This window comes from Myotis daubentonii, chromosome 10, assembly GCF_963259705.1.
Source record: "Myotis daubentonii chromosome 10, mMyoDau2.1, whole genome shotgun sequence".
In the NCBI taxonomy this organism is placed as follows: domain Eukaryota; kingdom Metazoa; phylum Chordata; class Mammalia; order Chiroptera; family Vespertilionidae; genus Myotis; species Myotis daubentonii.
In genome coordinates, this window is record NC_081849.1 from 66,965,612 (window position 1) to 66,983,296 (window position 17,685).

Genomic DNA, 17,685 nt, shown 5'->3' on the forward strand with positions numbered 1-17,685 from the left:
TGGTAACAGTGAGCAGGGGGTTCTTCATGGCCTGGGCTACTTCGTCACCGTCCTGTAGCTGGTTCAGAGCCATTGCTCGCCCGCCCCGGAAGGATGGGCCGAAAATGCCTCCATGATGTTTCTAAAATGATATTCTTACTCTTTATCACAGACAAACGAAACAGGCTCTTTTTTCTTTCACATATGTGAGTTTTTAGTTCTAGTTACCTCATTTTCCTTGCAGCGTAAACTCTCCAAGGTTAAAGTCAGTTAGTTACCTTAGACCTGGACAGTGCGTAGCCTGCTGTTTTTCTGATGAGTACATTTCCTGTGGGTCCTACAGGCACAGCCTCCCCTGTGGGAGATGCTGTGGGCCCTGCTGAATGTCTTTGAGTGAGTGCTGATCCCTGAGCACACTTCTCTCAGGGCCTCCTGACCCCAGAACCTTGGACACGCAGGGGCAGTAACTTGGCTCTCTCAAAGACTTCTCATCCACATCGCAAGGTGGGAAGCAGACCAAACAGACCACTGGTACTCGTGTGTGTAGGAATCATTCTTGTTAATTTTGCCAGCTGTCATGATAGATTGTTCATCCCAGCAGAATCTTACAAAAGCTCTCGAGTTTTCATACTTTCTTCATAGGCAAGGCGGACGTTAGAGTGTAGCCGCTGTTGTTCACAGCTGACCACCTGGGGAAGAAGTACCTCGGGGCTTTGTTTCACTTCTGTGCTATATAAACAACGAGTGAAATTTGATGTTGTTTTTCATTCCAACTTTTTCTTGCAGTGGTTCTCAACCTTCCTAATGCTGCGACCCTTTAATACAGTTCCTCATGTGGTGACCCCCAACCATAAAATTATTTTTGTTGCTACTTCATAACTGTAATTTTGCTACTGTTACGAATCATCATGTAAATATCTGATATGCTATATGTGTTTTCCGATGGTCGCGACCCACAGGTTGAGAACCGCTGCTTTAAAGGCCTCACGTTTCCTACCAGCAAGTAGTTCTCAGGGATGTGTCTTTATTCTGATGTACAGAATCAATCAAAATTCATCTAGACGAGAGAGAATTTTAGTGCTAATGAGGATTACTTAGCGAGGCCCTGAGATGCGTCACATGGGGTTTCAGAGAATGTTACTGAGTTTCTCTCTCTTGCAGTGGAAGAAGTTGTCCCGAATGTAATTGAACCCTCCTTCGGGCTGGGCAGGATCATGTATACAGTATTCGAACATACATTCCACGTGCGCGAGGGAGACGAACAGAGAACGGTAAGCTGTCCCGCACATGTGTTTTCTCTGACAAGGCCAGAAATGAAACTGGCTGACGTATGTGAGTAAGACTGAGTGCCCAGTTAGCTGCTACTACTCATCTTTGTGTAACTGTCCACAGAGCAGTGCACTGCCTCATCTTATTTCGTTTGAGCTTCAGGGTGTGCGGGTTATTCTTTTTTTTTTTTTTTTTAAATATATTTTATTGATCTTTCACAGAGAGGAAGGGAGAGAGATAGAGAGTTAGAAACATCGATGAGAGAGAAACATCGATCAGCTGCCTCCTGCACATCTCCCACTGGGGATGTGCCCGCAACCCAGGTACATGCCCTTGACCGGAATCGAACCTGGGACCTTTCAGTCTGCAGGCTGACGCTCTATCCACTGAGCCAAACCGGTTTTGGCTGCGGGTTATTCTTGATGCCACTGTTTGAGTTGCTTGGTGATCTCTAGTCTGAGACACAACATACCACTTTGAGGGAACTATCTTTGTTGCATCAATGGAAGGAATGATACTTTCTGGATATACTCACGTTTTCAGAGAATTGGAAAGGAAAGAATGGCTCTTAGAATTTGGCCAAACCAAGAAACTATGTCTGCACGCATAAAGCTTTTAAGGGAACCTTAAAGGGCATAAAATTGTCTGGGGTGCTTTTGGGGTAAAGACATAAATTCCTAGATTCTTTCAGGGATACTGATTCACTAGGTCAAGGGATCTGTGTTTTGTTATAGGAGCCCCAGGTGATTTCAGTGTGGGAGAGTGACAGATCTTAAATTGGGCATTGGCTTTTGGGGGATAGCCCTTCCTGTCATCCAAGCATTGCTAACGATCAGTATTTACAAGAAGTGTTTGTTAACTTCGTAAGTTTCCTTTCGTTCTGCTGTTTCTGAATCGCTGCCCACGTCTGCCACTTCATCCCTTCACTTTGCCTTCCTTCACCTTCTCACCTCACCTCTGCCTGCGGAAAGTATACTCCTTGATTTATAGCAGACGCTCAGTCAGAGGGAGAATGGCCAGAGAAGAGCAGCTATAAATGTCAAGTTAACTGAGAGGAAGGGTCTCATCTACATGACCGTTCATTCTAAAGCTGATGTGTGCATCATGTTGGACATCAACTCTTTCTGGGACATTTAACCTTAAAGAATGGACCGATGAGCTCTTGGTGCCAGTATTGTACATCTGACATACTTACTATTCGCAGTAGGTAGCTATTAAAGTCGCCATTGTATTCTCTGCCCTAAAGTTGCATCTTCATTTCCTGACATTGACGGAGCAGCTTTTCATTCATTCATTCAGCAGACAGTGGGAGCAAGGCTGACACCAGGCCTGCTGGCTGGGCTCCTCCAGCGGGGATGATGTCCGTAACGGAATGTGCTCTTTGCAGATGTCAAATTTGCTTCGAGCTTTTCTGTTTATTTTTAAATCGGTTTTTAAAAAGCCTTTTAGCTGTTCCTTTGAATCTAACAATATTGATAAAACTAGAGTTCTGGTAGAAATGTTGTAAGGACTAAGCCAGAGGAAATTAGAGACAGCTTTTTATGAATTGCAGAGATTCCTGTCATGAAGAGACATTTGATTAGGCTGTGGGAAGCCAAAAATGTTTTAAAATTACTAGCACGTAGTTCCTAACCCATTTTCCTAAGGCTTTGGTATAAAAACATTGTCAGTGAGATAACATTTTTTCCAGGAAGGCAAGTCCCCGTTTCTCTCTCACAAATAGTTGTCACAGGTGGAGGGGAGGAGTCGGACTTGAACATGTGACCGCGACAGCCGCAGCCCTGGAGTCCGGGACTTACTCCCCATGGGTGTTCACTGTCGCTGGGCATCGGAATTTGATTAGGTTTTAGGGTGGGCTGCCCTGGAACCTGTGTCATTTATTATTTTTATGGGACCTATTCATTCTGAGTTTCATAGTCTTCAGGCGAACCTTTTGTTTAAATATTACTTAAGAACTCATTTCCAACCCAGAAAGGCAGGCAAGTCTGCCTTCCACAGACTATCCTCGCTTTCTTTCCCGTCTGAGCACCGCGCAGCCTGTTCAGGAGCAGTGTGAGGGGCTGTGCTTTTCCTGTGGGGGTACAGAGCATGCTCGTTTGTTTCATATGACTTCCTTCGGAAGGCAGCTGTGCTCACCGCTACTCCACCAACGCTGCGACATGTTACTTCTTTTGGACATACATTTGTGAGCTGATTAAACTTCCTGGTTTTACTCGGTCACTGAGGCTCATAGATCGCCTGCTGAAACGCGTTAAGGACAGAATGGGGCCCTCCCACTTATTATTTGGATTTGAAGGGAGATTCTTTAGGGATCTCCACAGAAAGAGGGAAGGCTGTAAGGCTTTTTGTTGGTTTTTAGAAAGAGGAGGGGAGAGGGATAGAAACATCGATGAGAGAGAAACATCACCGATCGGCTGCCTCCTGCAGGCCTCCTGCCGGGGATCAAGCTTGCAACCCAGGCATGTATCCTGACCAAGAATCAAACCAGTGACCTTTTGGTTCTTAGGCAGATGCTCAACCACTGAGCCACACCAGCCAGGTTGTAAGGCTTTTTATACATTTCCAGAAAATTGGCATCTTCTGTGGTGGCTTTGAGAGTGCTTTCCCATCATTTAACTTCCACAGCGGTGAGGCCCGTGGAGCAGGTGGGAGAGACCTGCTGTGTAGATGGCGAGACTAAGGTCCAGAGAGAGCGCTCAGCTGAGTGGTCCGACTTCAGAGCTAGAAGCAGACCTTTCTGGTCTGTTCTGGTGAACCTGTTGCTCTCTTCCGCCACGCTGCTTTTCCTAGTGTGTCCTGGTGGTTTGATAGTGAAGTTTGGACAGTAACATTTAGATTTTTATAAACTAACACATTTGTATTTCTCTCATCTAGTTCTTCAGTTTCCCGGCGGTGGTAGCACCATTCAAATGCTCCGTCCTTCCACTGAGCCAGAACCAGGAGTTCATGCCATTTGTCAGGGAATTATGTAAGCAAATCCAATTGAGCAACCTTCATGGGAACCCTGTCAAGACTGAATTTTAGGAAGTTTTTTTTTTTTTTTTAATATATTTTATTGATTTTTTACAGAGAGGAAGGGAGAGAGATAGAGAGTTAGAAACATCGATGAGAGAGAAACATCGATCAGCTGCCTCCTGCACATCTCCCACTGGGGATGTGCCTGCAACCCAGGTACATGCCCTTGACCGGAATCGAACCTGGGACCTTTCAGTCCGCAGGCCGACACTCTATCCACTGAGCCAAACCGGTTTCGGCTTAGGAAGTGTTTTTTTAAGAAAATAAAATCCCAGTGGTGCTAGCCTCTGCTCTTATTTCTGAGAGAGAGTGTGCTTGCTCGGGAGGTTTCCTCCTAGTGTTTGAGTGAGTAGAGGTGGGACCAGGTGTCAGGCTGAGAGCAGCCTTGCTTCTCCAGCTCCCTTCCTAGGGGTCTCCAGCCCCTGAGCCCCCAGCACCGACAGGCGCCTTGTGGTCCCTGGTGCAGCTCACTCACTTCGATGCTGGGAAACGGAGAGTTCATTGAGCAGCTTGGGGTCCTGCAAGGGGAGGTGCTGGAGTCGGGTCTGGCCTTGGCCGTGGATTCTGATGCTCGTTCCCCACCCGGCAGCTGTGTGAGGTGCGAGTGAGAGGTTGGGGTCCAGCAAGGGACTTACTCAACTTTGGGGATTTTTCTCTCTGTTGCGGCTGTAACCTAATTACTCTCCTGCCTTAGTTCCTTTTATAAGTTTCCTCAACTTGTAAGTCAACATTTAGATGACACTGGCTCTCCATTATTTTATTTTGAATTTGTTTAATTGCTTTTGGATAGCGGAAGCCCTCACCAGGAACGGCGTCTCCCACAAGGTAGATGATTCCTCTGGGTCCATCGGGAGACGCTACGCCAGGACTGACGAGATCGGCGTGGCTTTCGGCATCACCATTGACTTTGACACCGTGAACAAGACCCCGCACACGGCCACCCTGCGGGACCGGGACTCCATGCGGCAGATTCGAGCTGAGGTGCCCGCCCTCCCTTTGGCCGTTGTAGCCTGAGAAATGTGTGCTGGTTCCTTCTCGTTTGAGCTGGATATTGATGCTCCCCTTTCCTTTTTTCTTTTTAATTTTAATCAGGCTTATAGCAGACAGCGCACAGATTCCCAAGTCCCCTTGGTTTCATTATGAAAATATCCATGAACACATCTCTAATGTTTTATAGCCATTCGGGTCGCTCTGGGCTCATTCTCCGGCAGTTTGCTTTTATAGTTGTTTGATTATTTGGGCAAGAGAAATAGAATCCCAAGCGGTTGTTGCCATAGTTTTATTGGCAGGCTTTGAGGGACTTGGACATTTCTATATAAATGTATACATGTGCGTGTATAAATTTTCCCATGTTAACCCATTTAAAACAGTGCATATGTAATTTTACTTAACGAGAAGGTAACAGTGGAGACAGGATAAGTGCAGGGGGGTGGAGGGAGGGAAGAGTGGCCACCTTAATTGACAGCCACCTGGCTAATTTATTCATCTTGAGGAGGCTTTTATTTAGAGCCTGGTAATCGCTCAGCCTGATACAGAGAGCTAGCTAGGCGTGGGGAAAGCAGAGGGAAAAGACTGCTTTTCCCAGAGGACATTACAGTCTGGTTCGGAAGTCTGGCTTGTCCTTTTACAAAACCAGGTCTCACTCCTCTAGACCTGCATTCCCATCTGTCAGTGGTTCTCAGAGGCTGGGCCTGGGCCAGCAGCATCCACATCACCTGGGAGCTTGTGGATGAGCAGAAGCTCCGCCCCAGACCTACTTAATCGGAAGCTGGGGTGGAGAGGGCTGTGGGGGGGGCGGGGGGGGCGGGGGGGCGGGCAGAACTGCTCTATGGCCATCTCCAGGGTGTCCTGGGGCTCAGGGTTGAGAAAGGCTGCTGACTGGCGGCCAGTGTGTGCTTATGGCTGAGGAACACGCTGGCCCCTGAGCTGGGGCTCCCCAGTGTACCAGCCTGCCCTGGCTCCCTGAGTGGCCCCTGGGTGACCCCTGTTCTCCGGGTAGGATTTGACACACATGAGATCACTGCATGCGACACAGAGACTTGGGATAATGAAGGAAGGCTGTGTGGGTGAACTGGGTTTTGTGCTTGGCAGGCGTTCTGGGCTGGAGGGAGGTGAGGATGGGTAAGTGAGGCGGCTGCAGAGGGCAGGACAGGAAACATTCTGTGGGGACTGGTTTCTAGTCACTGTTAAACACTGGTGGCTGCGAGGGTTCCTGAGTTCAGGGTGACCCTTTCTGACGGTCCGATCGAGTTGGTTGACTCTTGGACTTCTCTTCCCTTTACCCCAGGTCTCTGAACTGCCCAGTGTCGTCCGAGATCTGGCCAACGGCAGCCTCTCGTGGGCCGACGTGGAGGCCAGGTATCCTCTCTTTGAAGGGCAAGAAACTGGTAAAAAAGAGACAGCGGAGGAATGAGGACAATTTCAGCAACTTTTGACCACTTGTGCTAATAAAAAAATAACTCTTATCATGTCCACTCTACAAAAAGCAGCCTTGTGATTGCTCCGGGGACTGCATTTTATCCTCAGCGGCTGCCTGATCTCGCCCCACAATTAAAGTTGGAGGAACTCTGAACAGTCTTGTCAATTTGCTCCTGCTTCCGCGTCCTCGGCAGAGCTGTTGCTCCCACTGGGGACACACGCTCATAGCTTACTGTTAAACAGAACTGATGCTTTTTTATAATTAGCCTTATTGGGGATAATTTACATACCATAAGACTCAGCTGTGTGAAGTGTGTAATTCCGTAATGGTTAGTAGATTCACGGTGTGCAACTGCCACCACACCCGGATTTTAGAACACTCCCCGCACCCCGAAAATAAATCGGCACTCAGTTCACTCCGCATTCCAGCCCAAGCAACCACTTGGGTTCTTTCTGTAGATGTCTTTTCTGTTCCTTCTGTTTCTGAGAAAGTGACGGCGTTGTGCTGAGGAGGCAGCATGGACGCCTGTGGGAAGGCCCAGGTGGGGCGGGGAGCAGAGAGCAGGAGGAGGAGGTGTTTTGGAGGAGGTGGGGAGCAGGGCTGCCACCGGAATGTTCTGCGGACACAAGTCTTTGCTCTTTAAAGTCTCCAGGAGGTGGGCTGTGGGCAGGAGATGCTGTGGCCTCCCCAGTAGCCCTGGCACTCACTGAACTCACTGAGCCCATCCGTCTTACCTGCCTCAGTGACTCTCAGCCACCAGTGTCTGCCTTTCAGCCTAGGAGTTGCCTGAGGGCCTTCACTTCTATTACATTTTTATGGAACACTCAGAGCACAAAGGGTTATTTGTTAGGAAAACAATTCCAGGATGTGCGAATTTGTACAGCTCTTCATTTGCAGAGTTGAGACCTTGCCTAGTGTCCCACCGTCCTCTCACTCAGTGGAGGGGGCGGGGGGTGATGTAAAGCATGCTGACCTTTGTCTCCGGTGCGAAGAGCGATGGACATGGAGAATCCCCAGGGCTGCTCTTCTTCACATCACATCTCGGTGATGCCCACCCGGCACTGCCCAGCGAGGCGTTCGATACGCAGACTTGGGGTTAGTCTTGAAATTCTAGACCAACCTCTTGGGGAAAAAAGTCTTGTCCTGAAGCAGTTCTCTCCATCTGCTGCTTTCTAGAGCATTCCTTGTTAGAAGGGAGATGTTAAATACACTTGCGTTTTCATTTCCTAGGGAATTCCTTTCACCTCCGATTCCTGATAGCCCGTAACTTGGTGGGTGCTGCCGCTTTCTCCCCCGGGTGTGGTCTTTGCTTCTCCTCATTCATTCTCCTCTTACAGCAGCGCCCCAGAGTCCATCACCACCACCTCAGACGTTAGAGCTCACTAACAGGAACGATATATTAAACACGTGGTGGGATTTGCCTGCTTTGGATCATAAAGGGATTGGAACCAAAGCTCTCTTCACTTCTCATTGGAAAATACATTTGTCATGAGTAAGATGCTGTATATTAAATCCGCAGGCCCTCCCTTCCCCGTCTCCAGGGGCATTCCTCCCGAGAGCACGCTGTCTGGAAAGTGATGGATCACCTGAGTGGGGTGGGCAGAGCTCGCTGCTCTGTCTGCCGCGTGTGCTTGCTTCTTAGCACAAGAAGAGGCTCTGTATGCGAGCAAGCGGTGTACACACGCACACGCACACACGCACGCACGCTCCTCTTTTACTCAAGCCCAGTGTGTAGTTCAAGAAAGCCAAGGTCTTTCTGGCCTGATGCTCTGTGAGGCCGATGTGATGTATCAGACTGGGTTCAGGGAGAGCTGGCTAAACAGCACCATGTCTCAGAGAAATGACTCCTGAAATCTCTCCCCCGACCAACAGTGATGGCGAAGGCACTGATTCTCACTGGTTTCCATGGAACGTACATAAGAACACGGTCGTTTCTGCAAAACTTACCTTGGCTTGGAATCCAGGGCATTCAGTCAGGTACTCTTGAGTTACATCTAGAGAGGTGGCCAGTGCCTGATTCCAGGAGGCGAGAGCCTGGATGACGCTTCCCAGCTCATAACAGTGAAGCACTGAATAGAGATGGATGACTCAGAAAAGGGATTCATTGCCTAGAAACGATCTTACTCATTGCATGAGGCTGTACCAGAGATGTGGGATGTCCAAAGTTCATGGCGACAACCACTTGTGAAAGTTTTTTCAATGAATCACTTGAAATAGGTTCGTTCTAGACCAGCCGTGGGCAAACTACGGCCCGCGGGCCGGATCCGGCCCATTTGAAATGAATAAAACTATTGAAAAAAAAGACTGTGCCCTTTTATGTAATGATGTTTACTTTGAATTTATATTCACACAAACACTCCATCCATGCTTTTGTTCCGGCCCTCTGGTCCAGTTTAAGAACCCATTGTGGCCCTCGAGTCAAAAAGTTTGCCCACCCCTGTTCTAGACCTTTCTTTACTGTTCCCTTAACCAGCATAAACTTAGGGTAGTGGCAGTGACTGTCTTAGCCAGTGGAATCTATTCATGAGAGAACCAGATGCCTGGGAAATAGATCGAAATTATCTCTGGATATCGCTGCATTGAAGTTAGCCTCCCATCACCAGGGACGTCTTCATCTGGACCACTTGAGGGGGGTAGGATGAGAGGTTTCGATAGCATTACTCCTACTAAAGCAGTGGTTCTCAACCTTGGCTGCACATTAGAATCACCTGGGAATCTTGTTAAAATCCTAATTTCTGGGCCTCATCATTAGTAACAAAGAAACAGAATTTCCGGAGGATGGGGCCCAGGAATCAGGATTTTAACAAGATTCCCAGGTGATTCTAATGTGCAGCCAAGGTTGAGAACCACTGTACTAAAGAGCCTTGCACCAGCATCTTTGCTGATAGTCTCTATGTTTAAAGCAGGTTTTTTGTGTTAGTTTTTTTGTTTTTGGCATTTGGCCAACACCACAGAAATTTAGTTGAAGATGCAGTAAGAGAACAGATGAATAATTTTGCTGCGCCTCAAAACTCACCTCTTGTTGCCTCTTCAATAATTCTTGGTAATTGCGAGGCCTCTAAGCAGTAATTGTGTTAGACCACGTGGGTGGAGTTAATGTCTCCTCCGGAAGCAGGGATATGGTTGGGAGCTCGGGCAGGAGTGGCCTGAGAAGCAGCCCGTGGCTCTCCCTCCCGCTGTTGACGGCTGTTCTGGCTGGAGGGCATCTTCCCTGCAGGTCCAGGGACACACCCTTGTAACCTGCTGCAGCCGTGAACGGTGCCCGGACAGTGGTCCTTAGTCCTGGCTGCACAAGAATACTCCTATCTCCGTCCCCTGAGCCCCGTTTCATGAGGGTGGGGCCTGGGCATCAATGCTATTTAGAAAACACATTAGGAGTTCTGGGCTGGGACCATGCCACCGTGGAGGCCTCAGCTTGAGCCATAAAGAGCCTACTCCCTGACCCCACTCCAGAATGGAGAATGGTCTGCTGAACGAGGGGTGTCTTCTGACAATAGGGGTCAACTTGTTGCTTTTGTATTGCTCTACTGCAAGCGTGTCAAACTCGCATGCCATGAGGAGGCTTGCGGTCCGCCGGCCGCGAGTGTGACATGCCTGCTCTACTGAGATGCTGTGAATGTGCCCCCACCGACCCCAAGCATCTCTACTGCTGTGCCCCGCTTCCCTTGCGTGGTGTGGGGTGACTCCCTCTCTGCCCCAGTAGCCGGCCTGCTGTTTCCCCGGGGACTTCGAGGAGGCTGTAGGAAGCGCTTCCAGCCAGAAAGGCTCTTGGTTAACCCTTGCAGGAACTTAAGGGTCACAACTGTCCTCATCCATCCACCAAAGGAAAGGAAGCCGAGCCCTCTCAGGCTCACTCTGCTAGTAGGGGGCGGGGGCCGTGGGAACCAAGTTCAACTACATGATTGTGTGGGGATGAAGAGGCCGGAGAAAGGGTGCTGTGAAGGCTCGGAGAACCCTTCCTTTAGAAAAGGTGCTCCTGGTGACAGCCGTGGTGAGCGAGGGCGCCACTTGTCCTCCGACAGCTGTGGTCACTCCTCACACGCGGGGTTGGCTTGAGCCTTGGGGTGGCTTTGTGGCGGAGGACAGGCTCCCGGGTGGGGTGTGCGGGACCGAGCTCCTGGAGAAGCTGCCACTCCTTCCCGTGCCGTCACTGTCCGCACTGTGCCGGGCCCTCCCCCCTCGTCCCTATCACAGGCTTACACTGTTTCTTGCTGTCGGGAAGCATGCACCTGTTGGTAAGCTTGCCGACGACTCAAGGCCTTTCCTCTCATCCCGCACCTTGCAGTTGGCGAAGCACCTTCTCGGCCAGGTCAGGACGTCTCTGTCTTCCCAGCCTCTTGTTCCAGGAGGCGCTGTGTCTGCGGATGTCGCCTCGGGGAGGGTGTGGCTAACCCTGGAGAGGACCTCTGGAGAAGGGGCAAGAAGACTGTTCGCAGGCCACCGCTGGAGACAGCACGGGTGCTTTCTGCCCCCATGCACCCCGTCTCTGTCTCCTCTCCCCCCCCCCCCCTCTCTCTCTCAGCTCCAGCCACTTTGGGTAGTTACCACAAGCACACACAGTCTTCCCTGGCATCCGGAGGTCCTTTCTGAGCATCCCAACCTGCCTGGATCCCTGAGTTTACAAAAGCCGTTTAGGCATCCTCCGTGAAGCCACGTCAGGTGCTCTGGGCCGGGTGAGGCACGTGTCTGGGTACTGCGTCGGTGGCCCGGGCGCTGTGTCCATGGCCCCCGCAGTTAGAGCAGAACCTGTGCAGAGTGGCTGTTAGGAAAGGAACTGTGAGGCAGGGCCCTGGCTTGGCGAGGGGAGAGCTGGTTGGTCACCTGAGTCCCTGGGTCCCTTTCCCTCTCCTTGAGGTTGGTTTCCTTTTCTGAAGCTGGTTGAAGAGAATGAGTTCAGTGTTCGGTCAGTGTGTCCGTGAGACGGCTGAGGAACCGTCTTCCCCGCGCTCCCCGGAGTTCCCACGAGAGCTGGTGGACAGGGGGCTCCCCCCTGGGCCTGGCTTCTCTGTGCTGGTTAATAGTCGGGTTCAGAATCTGCAGCCACGTTCATTTTTCTGCCCGACATCACTTCCTGCAGGCGAGGCAGGTGTTATAATAGTTAAATGGCCGACGTTGGAGACGGACATGTCCACATGAGATCGGACTCTGACGCCATGCGTGGTGCTGCCTTGGGCAATTGCGTAACCTATAGCGGCCCGTCCTTTGCCATTTCAGAGACTTTGTGTCCTCAGTTAAAAAGAAAAGAAAAAAAGCCCTCTACATCAGAGATGTAGGATCTGTTTAGGCCCAGTGGGCTGGTGGGCTCTGTGTTAAGGGAACAAGGCTGACATGAGCCATTTCTGGCTTCGTGTGTGTGTGTGTGTGTGTGTGTGTGTGTGTGTGTGTGAGAGAGAGAGAGAGAGAGAGAGAGAGAGAGAGAGAGAGAGAGAGAATCCAAGGCCACTTGATGCCGGCCAGAGAGGACGTTGCGGAAACACAGCCCTGGACACTGGGTGGAGAGGCATCGCTCTGGGTCATGTGCAATTTCAAGAGAAGGGGCCCCCTTGAATCCACACACGTGCACTGGCTGTTGGCGTGTGGGAGCCTGATCTGTGGATGGTGCGTGCTGGAGGCCAGAGGACATAGCCACCAGGAGCTGTGGGCACTCCCTCAGGGGGGCTGTCTTCCTTCCAGTGTTTCCCGCCCTTGCCCACTGGGAACTTTCTTGCCATAAGCAAATGCTGGACCATTGCTCTCCTGAAGGGCTTCCCTTTGAGATTATGAATTTACTAGTATATGAGCCTTGTTTCCTGAGACAATTAGACAGGCATGAATGAGGTGGTGGAGTGAGCAGTGGGATTATAGTTTTCCAGGATGGACTGACCCAGCCATGATTCTGTTGGAAGGGGTGGGTGGGGCTGAAGAACAGAGGGTTTGGGGAGCTTGGTGCTGGAAATAGTGGATCCCAGTCCTGATTCTTCTAGAATCCAGCTGGGATGGCCCATTCTAACCCGCCCTGCCTTGGTTCCCGGCCACAGCCCGAGTCTGAGGTGTCATGAGCTTGAGGCTGGAAGGAGCCCTCCTCTCTCCAGGAGCCAAGCTCTCTGCCCCCTCGTTCAGGGTCAGGCCTTGGTGCAGAAGTGACCCACACAGACTTTTCCAGCCAGTGTCTGCCCTTGTTAGGCCTTAAAACTCAATCACCAACAATTAGTGCAACCACAGTTGTGCTAACTAAAACCGGTTGCTCTAATTAGAGCTTTTCTTGGCTCATCAACACCCACTGCTCCGTATCTAAGTGCGAGATAATTGATAGTGAGATAAAGCAAGATGAGATTGTGGGAAGGGGGAAAAACACTGACAAGCTTTAAAAAATCTTTATTAACAGTCGTTTTAAAACTAAGACCAGACCTTCCATTTTTCTGAAAAGAATTCTGAAGCAAGCATGCAAGTTGGCACACTCCCTTTAGCTGTCCCCTCTGTTAGCGACAACTCCAATGCCAGTCTTGACTTCTCTCACAGGCCACGTCCAGGTCATCAGCTCCACTTTCAGTCAATGTTCAGAACCAGGCCACCACCCTGATACACCTGGACCTACTGTGTGCACTAACTGTGAACCTGAAACACCTGGACCTACTGTGTGCACTAACTGTGACCAGTCTTGTTTCTTTCTACTGTGCTTCTGGAGAAGGTCTCTCACTTAGAAAACAGCTTCCTACCCCCAGGCACTAGGTTGTGTGCATCCTCGGTCTGATCCATGCGTTTGGAACCCTTTGTTCAGATGAAACCTGCCTTGGAACCCTAATATTTCTCCAGCCCTCGCAGTTCTGGGCTGGGACACACAAGGTCCTGCCTCCAAGCCGTTAACAGACCCAGGCTTGTATCCAGTCCGGGAGCGCCACCGATGAGAGCGTGGCCCTGGAAAGGCCCATTGTCCCAGGGCAGGGGTGGTGGGCACAGTGCGTGCTGGTGGCTCCCAGGACCCTCCTGTGCGAGGCCCACCCCCCAGCCTCCTGAGTCAGGTCTGGAGTAGGCTCACAAACCCGGAGGCTTAAGCCACCTGGGCTCCTAATTCTCGGGCAGCCCGAGCACCAGCAATTAGGGAAAACTTATTAGCTACATGAGAGCGTTTTCATGTTCTCCCGAGGGCAGTGGCTCTTCAACTTGGCTCTCTGGTTCCTTTGAGGATTTCTGTAGAAACTTCGTGCACTATTTAACACGCTGTATTTTTACATTTTATACGTTTATATTTTTCTAAGGAAAAGAGCCCATCGTTTCCAAGGAGGGACCTTTTCCTCCTCATCCCTTCAGCTGGGAAGGCCCATTAGGTCTGCAGCCCGGGAGATGGGTAGCCAGCAGCTGTTTCTAGCTGAGGAATGAGGTCTTTGGAGACGGGGCAGGGGATTCCGTGGCTTAGGAACCGGAGGTGCAGGCGTTGGAAGAGCCCTGGGAGGACAAGGTATTTGGGTCCAACGGGAAGAGGCAGGGAGGGCGGCGGTGGCGGGGTGGTTCCGGCCGACACCAGCCTTCCCCAGAGAACAGGGGGACCAGGACGGGAGGAGAGAGATGACAAGGCTGGCTGCTCTGCCTTCGTGGGCAGAGGGGCCTCCGTGGGCCCGTGACGCTGGATTGTTGATCAGCGCTGGGCCTCCGTGAGCCGGAGGGGACCTCACTCACTGCCCTGCACAACTAACAAAGCAGCACGATTAATTAGATTAATGACTGTGCTGTATTCACAGCAGCAGCTGAGGGACATTTTCTCCCGCAGCGAGAACTGCTCCTTCCGCCCACCGCTGCTCACTCATTTGTCCCACAGCAACCGGGCTGGACTCAGAGCTGCCCCCCAGGCCCTCTGCTCCGGCCACAGTGGACCCTTTGCCCAGCTGCCTCTATCGTCCCTCCGTGGCCCCTCCTGTGCCCGCCAACAAGTGTGGGGTTTAAACAGGGGGACCACATGTTTGATGGTTCACCTGTGATAGGGAGAGGGCGACAGTCACAGACCTAGATGAGGATGGGGTGAAGGCTAATCCCGCCGCGTGGGGCCCCTGGAGTGGGGGTGACTCCATGGACGCCAGCAGTGGCATCTCGGTAGGATGTCGGAGGCTTCCTCCTCCAGTTTGCTGTCCACGTGTGCAGCAGAGAGGTCGGGGCCCGGCCTGGGCTCTGCTGGTGGTGGGCATGGAGCCGGGGATGGATCGTCCCTGCAAAGCTACGGGACCGCTGGGTTCTCTGCGCCTTTGGTCGGTCTGGTTGGCCAGGGCTCCAGCCTGGGAGTCAGCAGCTCTGGGTGGGCCACGTAGGAAAGGCCGGTTTTTCCGGGAGCCCTTCTAGGGCTCCTACTGGGTGCAGAGCTCTTGCTGTGGGGATGGGCTTGGTTGCCAGGACAGGTGCTCACTGAGGCCAACATGTAGGGGAGCCAGGGACAGGGCCTGATGGCCTGGTGGCATTTCAAGGTCAGAGTTCAGCAGGGACCATAACCAGACCCCCCTGCCCCCCGTAATAAGGGGATGCAGGGTTAGCATGGGACCAAGGAGGGTCAACCTCCTGCTGAAAACAGGGTGGAGCCCTTGCTCATTGGTTAGAGTAGTGGTCAGCAAACTGCGGCTCGCGAGTTACATGCGGCTCTTTGGCCCCTTAAGTGTGGCTCTTCCACAAAATACCAACTTCTGTGCATGGGCCACGAAGTTTCAATCGCACTGTATGTGCATGCCCCCATGTGGTATTTTGTGGAAGAGCCACACTCAGGGGCCAAAGAGCCGCATGTGGCTCGCGAGCCACGGTTTGCTGACCACTGGGAGCATCAGCCTGAACACCGAAGGGTGGCAAGTTTGATTCCTGGTCAAGGGCACATACCTGGTCCAGTAGGAGGCAATTGATCCATGTGTCTCTCTCATGTCAATGTTCTCTCTCTCTCTCTCTCTCTCTCTCTCTCTCTCTCTCTCTCTCTCCCTCCCTCCTTCCTTCCCTCCCTCCCTCCCTCCCTCTCTCTCTCTCCCTCCTTTCCCCCCATCCTCCTTCCACTCTTTCTAAGAATCAATGGAAGAAATATCCTCGAGTGAGGATGAACAAATAAACAAAAACGCGGGTTAGAGACTGATGCCCTTGGGCAGGCCCTCGGGGAGCGGGCGGGGTAATGAACCGGCATCTGAGGAGCAGAGATGAGTGTCTGGACCTGGCGCTGAGGCTCTGCAGGGGCCTGCGTTCCGGTGGCTTCTCTGATGAGCCCTCCGTCTCTGCTGGCCGCAGGGCTCTCCGGTGGCCTCTGGGGGCCTGGCCATTGCTGGCTCCCGGCTCTACAACCCCCCAGGATGCTAGAGGGAGTGGCCATCAGGCCGCCTCTGCCTGCACGGAAGTCCTGCCAGGACCGGCGTGAGGGCTATCTCTCGGGAATGATTGGTCGGGGCATTCCACTGCCTCCCACTGGGCACGGGCTGTGGTGCCCCCAGCACCTCACCCGGACCACGTCCCGCTGGCGCCGAGGTGTCCAGGGTGAGACATTCAACAGGCACCTGCGGGGGCAGCAAAGCCCTTGCAAGGCTGGTAGCTCTCCGTTCCTGTTTCCGGCCGCATTTACTATAGAAAGGGTGCTGCAGGGGCCAGCGGGCGGCCGTGTGTGATGAGCCCTCACTGTGCCATTTTGGGCATTCAGCTCAGGAGTCAGAGAATCGAGCGACACCTACTTACTCATGGGCCAAGGCCTCCCAGCATGTGGTTATACACAATGAGAAGAGGGAAAAGGGTGCTGAGTCCCGCTCCCTTCTCGCAATACATTTCCCCCCGCAGATTCACAAACAATTAAGTTCCTATCCATTTCAGAAGATGTGTTTTCAATGACTTTCCTTTTTCAGTTTAACAATTACTTCTAAAAAACTCTTAGCAACCCTGTTGTTTTCCTCACGCACATGCTGCCTTTTATAGGAAAAATAATAATTGTAAGAATTCTATTTAGAAGACTTTTTAAAAAATCCCTTAGAACCTTCGGTCACAGGAAATTAAATATTTCTGTTTCAATTTCTAAATGTATTTTGTGGCAGAGGAATATGGTTAGGTGAGCAGTAAAAGACTTTCAACCATAAAAATACTTCATTTGTATAAAATCCCACAGGGAAAGGAATGGACGGGGATACACGTTCAGAGAGAAACCGTGTAAACTCTCCACCTGCAAAGAGCAGCCATTGTAATTTTTTTTTTTTTTTTGACAGATGAGGGTAGGTATTTAATCACTGCTGTGCTCGGAGTCTGTAAGCTTTTTAAAAATATTGTGGCAGTTTTATTTTAACACGCAAATATTTACCCAATCCCAGAAATCACAGAAATCTCACAAGTTTTAAAATCTAGGTAAAAAATATTAGACATCAACTTAAAAATGCAAGACAAGATAGATACAATTTTAAAAACTGGGCTGTAGGGCGGGGAGGGGGGCGCGTACCAAGAGCAAAAGCCCCTTTGAACCCTGGCCTGATGGCTCCTCCTGCCCCTGGGCTCCTGGCCCCTCCTGCAGGGCAGCGGGGAGCCAGGACCAGGGGGAAACTGTTGCTCATGGAGACCACAGGCCTTGTCAGCCTGTCCCTCCAGATTCCAGAACCTGGGCCTCTGGGACAGGCCGGGGCACAGGCCGGGGTGTGCAGGCGAGCTGCACGGTACCTCTGTCTGTGCTGAATTCAACTGCCTGTGGCTGGGGAGGAGGGGCAGATATTGTCTTGGGGGAATGATAAGGGTCAGGCCTGCGGGGCAGGGGTCAGAGAGAACCGGCCCAGGCCAGCGCCAGTCAGCAAGGAGGGCGGGCCCAGCCCAGCACCCCTGGCCCCAGCACCCCTTCGGCTGCCTGGTCCCCTGCACCTGTGGGGGCTGTTTCCACAGAGACATGGTTTATTCCACAGAGAGCAGATGTGGCTTCAGAAGGGGAGGCTCCGGTGGAGGCTGGGGAGTTAGCTCCGGTCACTACAGATGTGCTTCAGTTTCTGCTATTTCTACCCCTCGTCCCCGCCCGTCTGCCCCCCCACCCCCAGCCCACCCCCGGCTTCTCT

At 51.6% G+C, this 17,685-nt stretch overlaps 1 protein-coding gene across 1 annotated transcript in view; it reads left to right on the top strand.

Annotated features, from left to right (window-relative positions):
* GARS1 (glycyl-tRNA synthetase 1) overlaps window positions 1-6,835 on the top strand; it is a 35,237-nt gene extending 28,402 nt beyond the window's left edge. The window contains exons 14-17 of the mRNA XM_059712682.1: window positions 1,141-1,250; window positions 4,123-4,216; window positions 5,054-5,244; window positions 6,551-6,835. Coding sequence (XP_059568665.1) covers window positions 1,141-1,250; window positions 4,123-4,216; window positions 5,054-5,244; window positions 6,551-6,676 — 521 coding nt within the window. The 3' untranslated portion in view covers window positions 6,677-6,835. The remainder of the gene's footprint in view (window positions 1-1,140; window positions 1,251-4,122; window positions 4,217-5,053; window positions 5,245-6,550) is intronic.
* Window positions 6,836-17,685: the final 10,850 nt, after the last annotated feature.